This window comes from Mastigoproctus giganteus, chromosome 4 (assembly GCF_048544385.1).
Source record: "Mastigoproctus giganteus isolate SK-2022 chromosome 4, ASM4854438v1, whole genome shotgun sequence".
NCBI classification, from domain to species: Eukaryota; Metazoa; Arthropoda; class Arachnida; order Uropygi; family Thelyphonidae; genus Mastigoproctus; species Mastigoproctus giganteus.
This window is the reverse complement of record NC_143578.1, coordinates 164951507-164970411: the sequence shown is the minus strand read 5'-3', so window position 1 is coordinate 164970411 and position 18905 is coordinate 164951507. Positions and strand designations below refer to the sequence as shown.

The following is an 18905-nucleotide window of genomic DNA, read 5'->3' as shown; positions in this document are numbered from 1 at the left end:
TTGTTATTGTCTGATTCGTGGACCCGCTTCCTACATCTGTATTAGCCATGCAAATTAGATATCAGGTGGCACACAGAATGTTCAGCGAATTGCGACACTTTACTGCTTTTGATAGCGTTATAATTTTTTTTTTAATGAAAACCCCAAACACGAGAGGTATTAGAACCTATAGTACTTAGTACCGTGCTTGGGTTGCATGTTGAGAGGAAGAAAGAAGATATTTGTTGACATTGGACTTGAACTTCTGTAGACTGTAATTTTCAGAAAATACGTATGAAGGAAGGTTGTTCCAGAAAACGGCAGTCGAATGAATAAATGAGGAAGATGAAAAGTTGGTTCTGTGGGTTTGAAGTTGGACAGTAAATGGATGTTGGCTGGTGGCGGCACGTGTTCGGACTGTTTTGAAAGAGAGAGCGGGAATTATAGAAGCCAATTCAGAAGAACAGTGCCCATGGAAGTATCTGTGGAAGAGGCATGCAGCAGAAACAGTACGTCTATGAGAAAGCGAGTGGAGAGACTCTGTTAGAGATGAATCATTAATTAACCTAACTGCCCTCTTCTGAATGGAATCAAGAAGCCTGAGAGAGGTTTTGGGGGCACCACCCCCAGATGTGGGAACAATATTCCATGGTAGGGAAGATTTGCGATTTGTACAGAGTGAGCAGCTGTTTGGAAGAAAAGTAACGCCGAGAGTGAAAGAGAAAACCAAGTTTTTTAGATGCAGAGGAAGCAATATTTGTAATGTGCTTGTGCCAAGAAAGATTAGAAGGAAGTCAGGGTAATCCCCAAAGGAGATATATCATTTTGCATAGAAATCGGAGCGTCAAAAAGATAAGCATGGGAGCAGAAGAATCCTTTTTGCGAGATATCAGACAAGACTGAGTTTTAGAAAGATTGAAATCAACTAAGTTGTCTTTGCCTCACTGGAGAATTACCTGGAGATCGGCATTAAAGGAAATGGTAGCGGATATTCGAGAAGTTGAAGCTGATTCAGAATCAGTTTCAACTTCTCGAATTGCCGTGCCGAATCAGCAGGGCAAGGTTTCTCAAAATGGAAAGTAGAATGCTCGTTGTTTGTTGTTGTTGTTTGTTATTTAGCAGCATTAGCAACTAAGGCCATATTGCTCCGGGATATGCAGTGGTCAGTCCCTGACCTTTCCGCATCCTCCGTATTTGGTGGTCACGGGCTCGAACCCCGGTCTAATCAAGAAGCGTGTGCTACGAACTGCTGCTTCTGCCCACCTGGCTATGGAGGGCCCTTGTTATTTGTTATTTGGTTTTTAGGAGCATTAGCAATTAAGGCCATATTGCTCCAGGGATAAGTGGTGGTCATTCACTGACCTTTCCGCATCCTCCGTATTTGGTGTCACGAGCTTGAATTCCGGTCTAATCAAGAAGCGAAAGTGGAATGCAATGTGCTATCATCTGCAAAACTATGGATAGGATTTCTAGTCAATGGAAGAAGGTCATTAATATACAAGAGGAAAAGAGTGGGGGAAAGAACTGAACCTTGGGGGACGCCGGCATTAGTGGAGAAGTTAGAAGACAGAGAGACATCTACCATCACCCTCAGTGAGCGATCAGAGAGAAAACTGGACAATCAATTACAAAAAACAGTTGGCAAACCATAAAATGGAAGCTTGTTTAGAAGTCCTTTATGCCAAACACGATCGAAAGCCTTTGAGATGTCAAGAGCAAGAAGCTGCTTGTGTTTCACCGAACTTTGCCGTTGAATTTGTCCATAAATGGATAACATAAACTGGTAACATAAGCCAGAATATCACCGGTGGATCGAAACTGTGAGAATCCATACTAGCGATCGTTGATCAGAAGGAAGGTTTCTAGGTAGTTTAAGAGTTTGCGGTTAATTGATTTCTCCATTAGTTTAGAAAGAGTAGAAGTAATTGCAATGGGACGATAATTGGATGGGAGGAATTTGTCACCCTTTTTAGGAACTGGCTGGATATGGTGTCTCTAAATTAAAGTTCGATTTGAAATACTTATATAACGTTTTACTCAGGTTATATATTGACAAAGAGTTACTGTACATAATTGGCCCAACATTCCGTTTTGTTGATAATTGTTAATAAATGCTCAATAATGTGGCATTCGCGGATGAAGAAACACAACTGAAAGCACTCTCGCCCCATACTTTATGCGGCATATATTGATTAAGCTTATTAGTGCATGATGGACTCTCTCTCACCAGAATTCACCTCGCGGTTCTTATGGCAATGGAGGAAATAAACCGTGTCCTTTGAAGAGTCCCCAAAATTGAAAATCAAGGGCTGCAAGATCGAATGACCGTGGTAGTCACCTGATAGGCACTCCGCGACCAAACCAACTCACTTGTTGCGGAATACGTCATCAAGAAAAGACGTCATGTTTTGGCGATAATGTGGCGGAATGTCATCTTGTTGGAAGAAAATATCTGTAGTCTCAGTGGCTTGCTGCAGTTGGTGCCAGGACAGTCCTAGTATGTCGCTGTCGGCTCAGTGAAGACGAATGGTTCCTAAACCATTGCGAGACTCACAGCACAAAAGACGTTCACTTCAGGCGAGTCAAGACCACGTTCAACTTTAAATCTAAATGTTTCTGCTCCTTACATCCGCACGTAATGTCTGTTTTGACGTTCCCACTTAACATTGCCTCATCACTAAGACTCCCAGAAACTCTTTTTCTTTTTTTCCCCCCGGCAAACAGAAAATCGACCAATTTACAGACAATTTATATGGAGCAACATGTCCTCAGTCTCTGATGCGCCTAAAACTCTAAAACAAACATACAAACATCACCAAGACGAATTAACCGAGAATGTCTTCATCCATAAAGAGTAACACTACTTAACAAAAGTCATATCGTATTTATCACCCTGTAACAAAACCTGAAGAAGTTGAATCCTATTAAGGGCTTTGCATTCAACTGCTTCTTCAGCATCTTCTAAGAATCTGAAGCGCACGAATAGCTTGACTTTCTAGGACTGCCAATGAAGGTTTCACGCATCGCTTTCCCAATGTGCGTTTGGTAATCAGGTGAATAACACGCCAAGGGTTTGTGAACTGCGCATAGCAACGAACTATAGCCGCCATGTTGGGCCGCTGTTTTGCTAATCTTGTTCGGAAACGATGACTCATAACAGCGGTTGAACGCATCTGAAAAACATTTTACCTCAATTTGACTTCGACCACTGTACTCCGCCAAAATAAATCTCGCCGCGCCTCTAATGGAAGAATTGTGAACTCCCGACAGTTAAAAGGGAAAACTTGAATTTTCAGACCATGTTGTACCTCAGTTTGTTTACAATGACTGAATAAAAAGCTGCAAGCGCTTTAAAATGAACTGTAATCTAGAGACACCTTGTTTATTTCATGCAGTTGTGGTTGATAAGTACTCCTCCTGCATGCACGTTCGTTTCTTCTTCCAGGGGAAGAAATGATATGATTAACACGAATGCTGGGACATCAATCTTCTTTCGATTAATTGTTGTAGATTTTTTTGGATACAATTTCACCAAAAGATTATATACAAACAATGATCAGAAAGTTTACTTACCACCATAGCCGTAGGCACACGTCAGTATGACCCAAAGTACCCCTAAGGCCCACGAAATCCTATGGAGGGAGCCATACGCAGCTGCTTCTATGGCACTATATTCTTTGCCCAGGTTCCAAGCATGAGTTCCATAAAGTGCTGATGTGCTGAGAAAAATTGCAGTTATCCATCCAAACACCCGAATCAGCTGGAAGAAAAATCCGTTATGTTTGTTTCTATAATGCCAGTGGAACTGCTTTGCTATGTTTAAACGACAAGTAAATGTATACAAAAGCTGATTTCATTGCAATTAAGCTAAATATGAAATTAAGAATAAACTGGAAACAACATTTCAAAATATTAGAGACTTTCTGTCTAGCGGTGAAGGAATGTATCGAATCTGAACGAGCAGCCAAGCAGTATTTTGGAAGAAAACTTTCTATCGGATGCGTAATTTACGCCACATGTACACTGCCCTCTGATTAATGCCAGGACAATGCTCTATTCACAGAGGATGTCTACTCTGTCACATCCTCTTCAAGCACTACGTGTCTGACACAAATCGCAGGTGTTTGGAAAACTGTGTTTAGATGACCAGTCGAGTCATAATACCTCTACTAGTTTGACGGTCGTGCGAACGTGTGGCGAATGTTCGGAGAAAGCTACTGTATCGTCTAGAAAATTAAATTTGGTCGAGAGAGTGTGATTTATGGTTTAGCCTGGGGCTGTTGGTTGTTTTGGACAAAACCATGCATGCTGAAGAACTGTCGGGACGTCCGGAAATTAATGCGTTATCTACGTTGTCGTAGCTGCTGCAGGTATGGGTCAAGGAAGACCCATACCTGTCTCAGCAGGACAACGCCGCTCTAAATCCTGCTGCTTTGAGGTATGAGGTCAGAACTCTGGGCGTCCAAGTGTTGGACGTCCAGAGTTCTTGACCTCAATCCTACAGACAGAAAACCGCTGAGATGAATTGGATCGTCAAGTGCGTGTGAGGAGAAACTGCCCAAAAAATAGAGCTGAACTGGTTGCCGCTTTGAAGGCCAAATGGCGGAAAACATCGGAGAACGTTTACAGAAACTGGTGGAGTGTGTTCCACAGAGACTAGAGGCTGCCATAAAGGCTAGAAGTGTCAGCGTACGTTGTTAGTTTTCCTGTAAATAAAGGTTATTTTTAGATATGCAGGTGTGTGAATATGGTAGGCCAGTTTATATCAAACCGTTATTAAGTAGGCTGAGTGAGTATCTTAACATTGGCCTATGATGCTCACGCATACCACTTGGCTGCTCGTTTAGATTCGATACTCACGAATCTAGATTCGATTATATTCGATACTCACGAATCTAAACGAACAGCTAGGCGTTCGTTCACCGCTCGACACAAAGTAGCTAATACACTGCTCGACAAACTTTCAATATATCTGGTAGGATTTGCTAACTCTGTCTTTGGACAGAGTAGGATTCTAGTGATCTCCGACCACTACCACGCCTTTAGTGATCAGCACCCGGCTGCTTCCCTTTCCTGAGGGCTTGTTCCCTTCCCCTCTCTTCCATCAGGCGAAAGAGTAACTTGCTTCCCTTTCCTGAGGGCTTCTTCCCTTCCCCTCTCTCTTTCGGCTGATGGAACAGCTTTACTCCACTGAACTCGAGCAGCTGCCTTTTCTACAACCCTCTTCTGTCGCCCAACTTTATTCCCATCTTACACTATACATATATATATATATATATATGTTTTTTTTTTCTGGTCCCGACATAGAAAGCTCAGGCAACTCTGTGTGGTTCTAGCCAGTTCCGCTTTCTCTACTACCTGGCCTACCTCCACGTGGTAGTAACGGGCAACGTGAAGGTCCGCCAGGAGCTGCTCTGCTAAACGGCCAGAAGAACAACACGATCCAGCACTATACTGCACAACGTTACACTTATTTACACGTGCACATTCTGGCCTTTACAGTGGACTGTATACTTCATCGAGTTACTACGCGGAGTTGGGGAGGAGACCCCCAGTGCCGCCAGCAACTAACGCTATATCATTTTGAGACGCTCTGTAAATGTCAGATAGTGTGGGATTAATGAGTGTTTGTGTCAGCTTAGTGTTTAGTTATGTTGTTCATCTGGCCTCTTAGCTTAGGGGCACGGGGAACACCACCGTCCCCTAGCTACCGTCCATAGCTGCGGAGAGGTGCACCAGGTCAGTTGGAGTGAAAGCTCTGGCGGGGCGAACCCTAGCGTGGTCTGAGCTTGGCAGGGAGGGAGAAAATGCCCAATAAAAAAAAGTAATATTTTATTGGAAGGGAGCTTGGCGGTGACAGTTCTTAGTGTGGAGTATGGTTGAAGGCAAAGATAGTGGATGACAGAGAGATTTCCACTAAGAGATGGAGTATAGGGGGATAGGAGGGCACCCCTGCAGGGGGGAAGTAGTAAAGGAAGATTAAAGTATATGTTTTGATAGCATCCAGCTGGCGAAGTATTTGGGTAGGGAAGGGAGAGAATATAGATGCACCTATATTCTCTTGAGGACTATATTATTGGACTTTCACTTGCGGCCAATTTGAAATCCAATTAATCCCACACTTATGCAGACCAGCTACGCCAGTGTCTGCATCTAACCCCACGCTACTTTAGAAGAGGAATCAGCGTGGCCTTGCTTCGCATTCCGTCCATGAAACGAGGAACTTTTATGGGCTTTCTTCACTCTCTGGCTGAGTTAATGGATCAGAACACAGACTCGATTTATGAACGAAATATACGCTGATGATTGAGGCTGTTTTCGGGTTACCGGAATATGACAATTTTCTATTTCCTTCTGTGATCTGCTCATTCCAGAATAGAGATCACACTCGACTCTTGCTGACATTGCTTTGCAGGGCGCGATTATTTCATTTTATTTATCTTTATTTTATGGGCACCTTTCAGCTTGCACGAGAGCGCGGGATTTCAGTCATTTTAGACAGTGTGTCTATGTGTATGTATGTTAAAAAATGTAATATTATGGCCACCCGAGGGAACTCTCATCTGTCGTAATGTACTATGTCCATAAATTGCGTGTGTTCTCTGGTCGATTTACCTATTTTGCTGGACGATAAACCTGAGTTTCTGAGGGGGGGGAGAATCTTGCCATCCACGTCTGGGTCGACTAACTCAGCCACGCAGTGAAAAAGAAATCGCATAAAAGTTCCTCGCGTGATTGATGGGATTCGAACCGAAACTTCTGGTGTTTGCTGCTTTCTGGCTGCTATGTGGCCAGTCGACCTATGGAAGGTGGCAGTCATGAATTAAATAATTAATTAAGCGTTTTAACGCTAAATTAAAAAAAAATGAAATTATACTTACCGGTGTGAGAGTGACTTTTGGCTTTGTAGCAAGGAGATATCCTAAAAATATTCCAAGAGAGTAGACCCCCAAGTGACCGTTAGGAGTACAGTATAGTTCCTTCATATAACTTGTAAGACCTCTGAAAGTATCAAAATTCGTGAAACTTTTCAAAATTGTTTTAAAATCAAAAGCTGTAATCAAGGACTCTAACTAAAGAGGGGACAGAATAAAAAAACATTAAACGATAATAGCATAAACGCTAATTCTGTGCCATTAAGATTATTACTATATGTAATACCACTCCTATATGAAAAACCCGAATGGCGTTCTGGTGCGCTCCTGTCCAATCGAAATCCTGATAAAAATGCATCATTACAACTTCTCATTATTCAGAATTTGTTGTCCTACTTGCAAAGGGATTCACAATATGAAATGGTAATGAAGCGTTTTCATGCAAACTGCTTTTATTTTATTGCAATGTACGCACAAAATTCTGCCTATATTAAATCGCAATAGTTTCAAAAAAGGTCATCACTAAATTCAAAATTACTCTAAAACTACCCAATAAGAAATATTACCTTAGGTAGCATAGCCTGATTACTGTCGTTTACTACCTTGCCAACCTTCGTATCATCTGCAGACTTAGACACTAAACTTGTTATGCCTTCATCAATGTTATTCATAGATATAGAAAGCAACAATGGGCCCAGCATTGAACCCTGGGGTACTCCAGTAATGAAAGTAGTCTAAGAACAGTGTCCATTGATAATAACTCTCCGTCTTCTCCCACTCAACCATCCCTTTATCTATTTGAAGACAATGTGGAACTTCGCCATTTTATGTAGAACAGTATCAAAAGCATTTCTGAAATCTAAAATAATAATGTAGACAGGGAGAACACATGTACGCGACTCGTCTGGTCGAATGGCGTCTTTGCGGGATGAAACATCCAATTTTCTAGGAGTGGAAATCTCTCCAAAATCGGCTAACCTCTACTGTGAAAAAATGGAGTCCATAAAAGTTTTCACTCTTTCCTAAGTTAGTATTTCTACTTACTGATGAAGAACATATAACCTTAATAGACCTCTGTTTACAACGTGCTCGTCTCGTATGAGTCCAGTCGCTTCTACAATATGACAACTTCCTTGAGAACGGAGTCCCAAAGCGAATCCGAAACACAGACATCGATTTCAATTTTATTTAGGTAATCGAATGTATCTTTGTGTAGGAAATCCTTTTTCCACTTCTGGGTAACAAACAATAATCAAATTAATATGCAAATATATTGTGCGTATGTGATAAGCGCCAAAGCAACTGAGGCTATGAGGCGTCAGTATATCGTATCAATAAATTGCTGGCGCGCTTTCGTCGATTTGTTGGATGCAAAACAAGAGCTTGGCGGAGATAATAAGGATGAAAAAAATCGCATAAAAATCCCTCACGTCATTGACGGGACTCGAACCGATGTCTTTACCACTGGTGAGGTGGGGAAGAACGGTGATTATATTAGTCGTATTGCCAACGAGGATTTGTAAATCTATATGGGGGTCTGCATTTTTATATTTTTAAATGTAAATTATTAATTTTCACAGAACACAGAAAATGATACTTACTCAGAGGGACCAAATGTAAGTAAAGCCATCGGAGGATGATTTCTAAGAAGCGTAATCACGCTGTTCATGACTATTGAACTGACTAAAATTAGAAAATTAATTGTAAGTCCTACAGCCGGCCACCTGTGAAATTCAAGAAAAAAAAAAAGAATAGATTACTACAAGTAATAATTTATTATAAAAAAATCAATAATTGTTTAATAACCAATACAAAGAAATCTCTGAACTGGCACTCTCTAACTCACAAAAATATTTCTTCCACTCAACTATCCCTTTATCTATTATTTTATTAAATAATAAAAGAAAAGAACCACTATTCCTGATACTCTCTACATCGGTCACCCACAGGTGTGACTTATGGCTAAAGTCCTCCAGAGCATATTTTTTTATGCGATGTAAGTGTACCATTTATTTACACTTGTAAAAGCTATCAATATGGAATGTACGACCCCATGGAACGTTTAATTGTGTTTTTGTTAAGTGTCCACTCGTTAAAGAGGCCACGCGCAAACTTTTGCGGCAAGGAACACTATAAAATCCCATACGAGTGTTGGAAGAACTTTTCTTGTTCATTTATTGGTCATATCAACTATTTTGTATTGTGTCAAGTTATATGGCAAATCGTTATGGCTCATTACGTATTATGTTTCTATATGTGCGAGTTCACCAACCGATGAGAGTTATGCAATCTGAAAAACCAGGAGCAACTCATAGGAAAAGTCTTTAAGAATTCTCCAGGCGAGCGAGAAGTGGCGAACTTTGAAAAATCAAACAGCTGTGACAGAGCTGCTTCACTGACCTTCAGCGACACTGACTGTGTGTTGTCAATGTGGGTGAGGCAGCAAGAAGCTTTCAAACACGTATTGCATGCGTATGTGTGACGTTAAGGTTGGATTCCCGCTAACCTCACCACTTTACTAATTCCAAATTACAAATGTTCAGAGGTTATAAATCATTTAAAACACGAGTTAATACTTACCTAGTAAGGGGCCATAAAGCAATAATGTAGAAGAGATAAAGTTGTAAATCTGCTGCAACATACCACGTGTGGAGGAGACACTGGAAATAGAAGCCATTTTGTTTTCAATTCGGGGCGTTATCAGTGTCAACAATTAATCAAAACAACTAGCAAATGATGGTGTTAATTTTTTTTAGCAGATTGAAGTGTAGCAACAGCGCAGATTTAAGATGAAAGGGATATACTATTATTATAACACAATAGGCAATGAGAACATTGCAGAAATATCTGTGATTTTTATCGTAACCTTCTGAATGCATCCGTTTTGGACTACATTCTTATACAATACCACGTTTGTAAAATACACTGATCGAATTATTAAAATCCAATGGAAATTATGATACTCATGTGATTGAACTTGTGTGATCCAAAGGACTTTGAATCCAACAGAAAAAGTTCCGATTTCCCCAAACAATGAAAATATGATTAGGAGTTCCTTCCTAATCATATTTTCATTGTACATGATTAAATTGTACATGATTAAATTTAGTAAGATTTAACACATTAATAAAATTTAGATTTTAGAAAATCGTATTATTCGTGTTCCACTTGATTTTAAAGAAATTTAAAATTTCTAAAAAATGTTGTTATTTATACATTATTTTAATACAGTGTAATTAATAACTTATCTATTTTATTAAGAATATAATAATAATGAACCAAAACTATATATTAATAGTTAAAAATTCAAAGAAAGCAAAGATTTTGTTGAGTATCGTTCCCCAGGGAAAGACACCCCCTACCAAAAGTCAAAAATACCTCAAAAATGGTCATTTCTAATGTTTTCTCTTCTACATTCATTGCATATAAATCTGTAAACCGTATGCGTTTCATCGAGCAATTTTCTATATTTGATACAATCAGCTTTCTGTTTACCATTAAAATAACTCTCTTTTTATTATTATTATTTTTTTTGTTTTGATTGGATAACAACTTTTTTAAATGTTTTCTATTGATGTCAAAATACCTGGTAGCTGTGTTTTCATCTATTGCTGGAAGAAATGGGAATCTTTGGGATAAGAGAAATATCATTCAAAAGAAAAGTTTTACCATCTAGTTTAGGTTTATAATCAAAGAGTATGCGTTTCATTACAGAAGGAATTCATATGTGGATATCTTTTGCAACTTTAGGAGAGATGCCGCATGAGAGATATCTTTTAAAAATTTCAACCGTCCTTATTCACTTTACTATTAACTGATTAAAATAAAATATGACAGCAAACAAGTAGTCTATAAGAAATAAAAATTGAAATACTAGTAACTTCAAGAATAAAATTTCTCTTTCTATGTACCGTGCATCCATTAACCACGTTTACAAAACTAACACGTTATTGAATTGGGTACAGGACACAAATCTAAAATCACTTCCAAGTGATAGAAGATATCTTCAAATTTTTATTCATCAACGGAAAATGCGCGTCATGCAGTAGATGGCAGCATAATCGCAAAACTCTAATTATTGAGGAATTTATCAACCTCGTGAAGGCTCAGGGCGTACTTTGTTTCAGATAAAGATATCGGCCAGCGTACCGCTGGCCGATATCTTTATCTGAAATCTTTATCTTTATCTTTGTCTGCGAGCTGTGGTCTGCCACCGCTGATATTTATTATTTTTTATTTTTTATGTAAACCCCAAACACGAGAGGTATTAGAACCCATAGTACTTAGTACCGTTCTTCGATTGGAGGTTGAGAAGATGAGAGAAGATATTGTTGATATTGGACTTCAACTCCTGTAAACTGTAATTTTCAGAAAATACGTACGCAGGAAGGTTGTTCCAGAAAATGGCAGTTGAATGAATAAACGAGGAAGAAGAAAAGTTGGTTTCGTGAGTTTTAAGTTGGACAGTAAATGGATGTTGGCTGGTGGCTGCACGTGTTCGGACCATGCTGAAAGAGAGAGCAGGAATTATAGAAGCCAATTCAGAAGAACAGTGCCCATGGAAATATCTGTAGAAGAGGCATGCAGCAGAAAAAGTGCGTCTATGAGAAAGCGAGTGGAGAGACTCTGTTAGAGATGAATCATTAATTAACCTAACTGCCCTCTTCTGAATTGAATCAAGAGCCTGAGAGAGGTTTTGGGGGCACCACCCCAGTGTGGGAACAATATTCCATGGCAGGGCGGATTTGCGATTTGTACACAGTGAACAGCTGTTTGGAAGAAAAGTAACGACGAGAGCGAAAGAGAAAACCAAGTTTTTTAGATGCAGAGGAAGCAATATTTATAATGTGCTTGTGACAAGAGAGATTAGAAATCAGGGTAATCCCCAAAAGAGAAATATCATTTTGCCTAGAAATCGGAGTGTCACCAAAGATAAGCATAGCAGCAGAAGTATCCTTTTTTGCGAGATGTAAGACAAGACTGAGTTTTAGAAGGATTGAAATCAACTAAGTTGTCATTGCCCCGATGGAGAATTACCTGAAGATCCGCATTTAAGGAATTGGTAGCAGATTTTATAGAAGTTGAAGCTGATTGAGCTGGACGAGGTTTCTCGAAATGGAAAGTGGAATGCAATGTGCTATCATCGGCAAAACTATGGATAGGATTTCCAGTCAATGGAAGAAGGTCATTAATATACAAGAAGAAAAGAGTGGGGGAAAGAACTGAACCTTGGGGGGACACCGGCATTAGTGGAGATGTTAGAAGACAGAGAGCCATCACCCTCAGTGAGCGAACAGACAGAAAACTGGATAACCAATTACAAAAAACAGATGGCAAACCATAAGATGAAAGTTTGTTTAGAAGATCTTTTTGCCAAACACGATCGAAAGCCTTTGAGATATCAAGAGCAACTACTTATGTTTCCCCGAACCTTTCCATTGAATTAGTCCATAAATGGGTAACATAAGCCAGAATATCACCAGTGGATCGACACTGACGGAATTCATACTGGCGATCGTTGATCAGATGGAAGGTTTCTAGGTAGTTTAAGAGTTGGCGGTTAATTGATTTCTCCATTAGTTTAGAAAGAGTAGAACTAATTGCAATGGGACGCTAATTGGATGGGAGGGATTTGTCACCCTTTTTAGGAACTGGCTGGATGTGAGCAAATTTCCAAGCAGAAGGAAAAACACCTTTGGAATAAGAAAGTGAAAAAGGCGACAAAGAGTAGGAGTAAGTTCAGGAGCACAGGTTTTGAGAACAAGTGGAGAAATACTATCGGGACCTGGAGCTTTCTTAGCATCAAGATTCGCCAAAATCCTTCTGACGGAAGACCACAGGAGGCATTGAATAGAGCGTGTTGGGAATGGAGGGAGGTGTTTTACCAAGATCATTAATACATGAGTTGGTAGAAAAATGGGATGCTAGCAAGTCAGCTTTATCCTTGGCTGAAGTGACAACAGAACCATCTCTTTGGACAGAGATGGGCAAAAGTTGCGGCCAATAGCTTTGGCAAGAGACCAGAATGCTCGGCTACCATTAGGGCAAGAAGCAAGTTTACTACTCTAAGCCTGTTCAAACTCTAGTTTAGACTGATTAATAACTGCTTTACAATTGTTGCGAGCTTTGGTGTAGGCAGAAAATGAAACTGAAGAATTAGAAACAAGCCAATTACGATATGCAACATTCTTGTCTTGAACAGCCTTAGCACATTTATTGGAAAACCAAGGTTTAGATAAAGGAGGAGATTTTAAAGAGGAGTGTGGGATAAAGGATTCCATTCCTGCAAGAATAATTTCACTGACACGATCCGAGCAAACGTTGACATCAGAAGTTTTGAAACAGTAATCCGAAAAAGAAATCTCGCAGGTCATCCCATTTTGCATTCTTGTAATGCCAAACAACACGAGGTTGTGAATAGCCATGAGATAAAGGTTCCATTGGAGAAGAGACAATCACCAAGTTGTGACTGAAGTGCCTAAAGGACCTCTCACTTCGACCGTGTACTTAGAAAGGTTGTTTGTGAGAAAAAGATCAAGCGTGTTAGCTGTATGATGAGGATTGTCCGATATTCTTGTAGGTAAATGAACAATCTGTGCAAGGTCATTAGTAATTCGAAAAAGTCACAGCATCTCGACCAGCTGGGTCGGTGTGACTAGAAAATGGAAAACAGCTGGAGTTGTGAACATTAAAATCACCAAGGAAAATTACCTCACTGTTAGGAAAGTTGGACTGGAGAGAGCCAAGTTGCAAAGAGAGGAAGTCAAAGAGCTCCAAGTGATTAGTGAAGTTGGGAGAACGATAGAGACAACAGACGAATTTGACAGAATGAGGTAGAGAGATTTTAAGCCAGAGAAGATCAAAGAGAGGAGATTACAAATTACCAAGTCTCTGACAGGGAATATCAGAACGGACATATGCACAAGTACCACCTTTGAGGCGAAAAGAATCATAGAGCGAATAATTTGGGCATCTGAGATGAGCAGTAGTTGAATCAACCGATAACTGAGATTCTGTCAGAAAAAGTACATGGGGTTTGGCAGACTGCAAGTGGAAATGGACATCGTTGAGATTAGAATTGAGACCACGTATATTTGTGAAATTAATTAGGAAGTGTTTGGGAGGTTTAGATCTTTTCGCAGATAAACTTACTCTATTAGTTTGACAATTCATGGTGTATTCAATAGTAAGAAAAAGTGGGTGGGAGATGCTGTATGAAGTAATGAAATTTTTGGATATGGTGTACACATGGGAAGAACATACCGAGATCCTTGACATAACGTGGCCTCGACAATGCCCCCGCGCATACACACTACTCGGACTCCCTCCAATATACTATCTGGCAGAGTAGAGGTAGAAAGATTATACACTAGCTGATAGCTGATCCGGAAGCCTCCTAGAGAGTTACCAATAAGTTCGGTCCGGTGTACTAACTAGCAGCCGGCCTGCGAACACCGTTTTAGAGCTGTACCCTGTTATGAGTTTCGAAAGAAGTCACTGAGTGGATCAACAGTTCTGCGATGGTACGGAAAAATCAAAGAATGGCTCTTTTAAGTACGCTGTTTATTCAAAGATCAGTTTTAGTGATATAATATTATAGTTAGTATAATTGTTAATACTAATCCCTGAGCTTCCAGCAGCTAATTCACGCAGTAGCAAATATTTAAACAACCACTCAGTAGCCACGCAGTTCAGTATATTCTTGCTGTGGGTACTCCACATCCAAAAATTTCATTACTTTATACATGTCCCCCTTTCTACTTTTAACCTAGTGAATGCATCATAAATAGTCAAACTAACAGAATAAACTTATCTGTGTAAAGATCTAAACGACAGATGTAGGATAGATGTGGAAGTTTTCCTTTAGCCAGCGGGCGGTTGGTTCGTTGGTGGAACAAACTTCCATCTTTTGTTGTGGAAGTTGATAGCCTAAATAAATTTAAGGCTGAGCTGGACAGGTACTTGGAACGAACGGAGGGGTGAAATGGGAGCGTGTTTTTTTGGCTGATGCTGCATAAGCTTGCTTTCTTGCATCATATGCCTCTAATAATGCTAACGACTCAAAAACGTCCTCGTTCATTTCATAAATATAAATTGTTTCCGTTCCAATCTCAATAATATTCATTCCCACGTTCAGTCTGTCTAGTTCCACTTACTTCTTCCGAGAGAATCCAAATTATCGGTTGATTCAACCACTGCTCATCTCAGTTGTCCTAATTATTCGCTGTATAATTCTTTTCACTTCAAACGGTGGCACTTTTACATATGCCCACTGTGATATTCTCACTGAGAGGCTTAGTAATTTGGAATCTTCTCTTTTCTATTTTCTTTGGCTTAAAATCTCTGTACCCCGTTCGGTCAAATTCACCTGTTGCCTCTATCGTTCTCCTTCCCAACTCTTCTAATAACTTGGAACGTTTTGACTTCCTCTCTTTGAAACTCGACTTTCTCCAGTATAACATTCCTAACAAGAGTGAGGTAATTTTCCTCGGTGATTTTAATATGCACAACTCCAGCTGGCTTCCGTTTTCTAGTCACACGAACCAGCTGGTAGAGATGCTGAGGTTTTTGCAATTACCAATGACCTCGCACAGATTGTTCATTTAACTACAAGAATACGAGACAATCCTAACCACACAGTCAACACGCTTGATCTTTTTCTCACAAACATTGGAGAAGAGACCATTGCCACGTTGTAACAACGTGGCAATGGTCTCTTCTCCAATGGAGCCTTTCGATCGTGACCATTGTCGTTGAATGAACTTTTTTAATGTACTCGTAATGTACACCATCTAACAGATGCGAATATGTTAATTTCCTCTCTTGGATTCAAGAATCCAATGAAAATTATCACTTTAATGAAATATCTCAATATATATTACAACATATAAATTACTGTAGTTTACCATTTTTTTCGGTTCCATGAAGTTGTTTATATAAAGCATATTTCTCCACCAGCTGTCGTAACAGTTCTGGACTTCCACGTCAATGGTATCCTTCCACAAAGGGCCTGATCCCATCAAAGGAAGAAGGAACACAAAAGCTATTGTTGCCAGGAAAGCAGGTGTAAGCCTGGAGGAATAAATGAACCAGTTTCGTATCGTGTACTGAATTGGTTGTTAAGCATTTTCGCTTAGTAACCAATTTTCTGCAAAAATCAGTTAACACATGGAAATTAAAACTTTTTACGTTTTAAAAACCTTTTCTACGATTTCATCTTTTTCATTTTTTCAGTTAATATTACTTGAACAACGGTATGTTATTCGTGATATTTATTGATCGTGATCGGAAATACTAACGAATAAAATCAGCAAAGGTAATCTTCGATCTTTGTTTTAACAAAAAATACAAAAGGGAATTTCAAAAAAAAAAAACTTCAAATCCTCGATGGATCAAAACACATAACTGACACTGATGTATTATGGATGTCAACTTTAACAAAATTTAACCTTCAGCAAATGATTTTTAATTCACTTGTTCGTAGGCACAGACAAATCTTACTTAAATCTCACTTAGATAAATCTAACTCGTGCAGACAATTCTTACGAAATATACTTACCTCCAGTAACGATGGAAAAAGTACAAAAATAAGTTGAAAGGTCTCTTTTTAACCCGCACTTCAATTACGGTATAATAACCTAACAAGACACTCCTAAAAAAAAGGAAAGAAACATGTTAACTATTGAAATACGACGACCTTCCAACATTTATTCTTGTAGAAAACTAGTATTGAGTTTATGAGTTGTCAAATTTATGGATTTTTTGATTAATACTTTGTTTCGACACTGGAGAAGTTTATTTTAATCGATAACATTAGGCTTCAGTACAGCAACTCTCCAACGTGTCAAATTGAATAGTGTCAATCGGACCTTTTCGTGATGAGTTGGATAAAAAAATTAATGCAGCTCTACTAGGATCTTTTCATTATTGGGGAGGAGCGAAATTTTTCTCAGGATATTATAAACAAAATGTCAACATTTTGGTGACCAATGAAACCAATGGTTTAATGGATAAAACAATTTCACGTGTATTTTCATTTCGTCCTCAGATGCAAATAGAGTTTTTTCACTTTTAACAATTCCTCGATTATTTTGACAGAAAAATTGAATTTAATTCAATTTTTCTGTCAAAATTTTTCGATTAAATTGACAGAAAAATAGACACTGAAAACTGTGTCCATTTTGACCTTTAAAAACAGCCTTCAAGGCATTCTGCGATCCACTTGGATCACGAATATCACAGATAAGTCAATCACACAATTTGGGATACTATGATTACTAACGTGGTATGATTACATACCACGTTAGTAATCATAGTATTAAATCTGAATGTTTATAACGCACATTCTCAACACTCTTGGGTACGAAGACTTTTTACAAACATTTATTACCAAATCAACATTCATTATAAAGCGTAAAATCCCTACCTCATGGGGGCAAGGCTTTATTTCCAAAATAAATATCGAGTAAATATTACAGGGTTGTATATTAAATCAAACCCAGTGGTCGATAGGCTGAATTAGGTCAACTTGTATTTATTAAACGTTAATTTTGAGTTGTGCCTGTCCGCCTTTCTTTGCTCCTGTTAAACTTTCATGCTTGTTATTTGTATTAGCAACCTGATCTAATTAATAGCATCGTGTTAAAACTGACATTGAATTAGTAAGTCATTTTTATGCATTTCATTCTTCTTATTAATTGTATTAAATATATTTATAAAAAAAAACGTTAAAATTCTTACCCGATTAAGAAAAACGTGTCGACAGAAACCGAAGCGTTTAACAGAACCTGAATGGAGGGGGAATTTGTTAACTTCAGAGTCCTCAGTACGTTTCCTACCATCAATAGATAAATAAATAATCACTTTTGAGTCTTCAAAAATTATTTTTCAAAATTATATTTATCCTTAAAAAGAAATCAGCAGTTAATATGATGAGCTCTGGTTTGTGGTAAATGTCAAATAAGATGTCCGAAATTTGCAGTACCAAACAGACAGGGGATATTCAGGGATAATCATGTGTTGTTGTTGCGGACCCTAGGGTCTCCCCCATTAGCCGCTTTTGAACTTCTTGTGTTGACGTTTACGCCAAAACCTACAATTTGTATGCAGTGTGCTGAGTGTGCAAATGTTATGATGTGTTCTGTTGTTGTGTTGTCAGCCGGTAACTGGCTCTTAGCAGGTGGGAAGCGGCAACACCTGGTCACCACGTCCCACCATCCCAGCCACGTGGAGGCGACCAGGATCTGCTATCATCTTGTTGATCCATACCAGGGTAAAACCCCAACACAGATCAAATTTATTTAATGAAAGGAAAATTGGATACAGTGGGAATAGTATGGGATGAAAGGGGAGGTAAAGTATAGAAAAGCGGAGGATCAAACAGATAGATCCGCCAACGAAACGGAAGTTACAGAATAACATAGATTAAAGACAGGAGGAAGTGGAAAAATACACATCTTTCAGGAGAAATTTTCCTTGAGAAATCCCATCCCGACATAGAAACAGCAGCATTCGAAGATCTTCAGCAAGCCGCAATCATAGGAAAAATCATCCCACAACCACTTCCAATCAGGATCAGCAAGTTAAAATTATCTCCATGGTCCCATCCTCTTGAAGAAGGGGGTTGATGTACAACATCAGACCAAAATTAACAAGGTAATTTCCTCTTCCTGGTCCATCCTTTTGAAGAAATACAGAAGGAAAGTGATGGTCTTCAGCAAATCAACAACGATACGGAGTAGAATTTAGTCCTGAATCCATTAGGCACAGGTCCAACAATGACACAGCATTGTGTTTAAGATGTGTCACACAAACGTCAAGATTAAACTTGTTATTCAGTTAATCAGATTTAATTCAATGAGCTACTCCACGAATAAAATCCCAGAAGAACAGTTAGGAACTTCACATCCCAAGAAATGAATACGTTATATAAAGTTTATATACAGGTCAATCAACAAACAAGTTTTCAGTATAGGTAAAATTTTAAAACGTCAAAAAATAAGTTTACCTGACGATACGACATAACAGAGCTCTCTGGCATAACAACCAAGT

The 18905-nt window shown here is 39.0% G+C and overlaps 1 protein-coding gene across 1 annotated transcript in view; it reads right to left on the bottom strand.

Moving 5' to 3' along the window:
* The window catches only part of LOC150087166 (nose resistant to fluoxetine protein 6-like), a 44615-nt gene that overhangs the window by 4761 nt on the left and 20949 nt on the right, over positions 1 to 18905 (bottom strand). Inside the window, exons 7-13 of the mRNA XM_090372999.1 lie at positions 17595 to 17688; positions 16414 to 16506; positions 15761 to 15926; positions 9435 to 9514; positions 8456 to 8578; positions 6861 to 6981; positions 3553 to 3739 (exon numbers count right to left, since the gene is read on the bottom strand). Coding sequence (XP_090229125.1) covers positions 3553 to 3739; positions 6861 to 6981; positions 8456 to 8578; positions 9435 to 9514; positions 15761 to 15926; positions 16414 to 16506; positions 17595 to 17688 — 864 coding nt within the window. The remainder of the gene's footprint in view (positions 1 to 3552; positions 3740 to 6860; positions 6982 to 8455; positions 8579 to 9434; positions 9515 to 15760; positions 15927 to 16413; positions 16507 to 17594; positions 17689 to 18905) is intronic.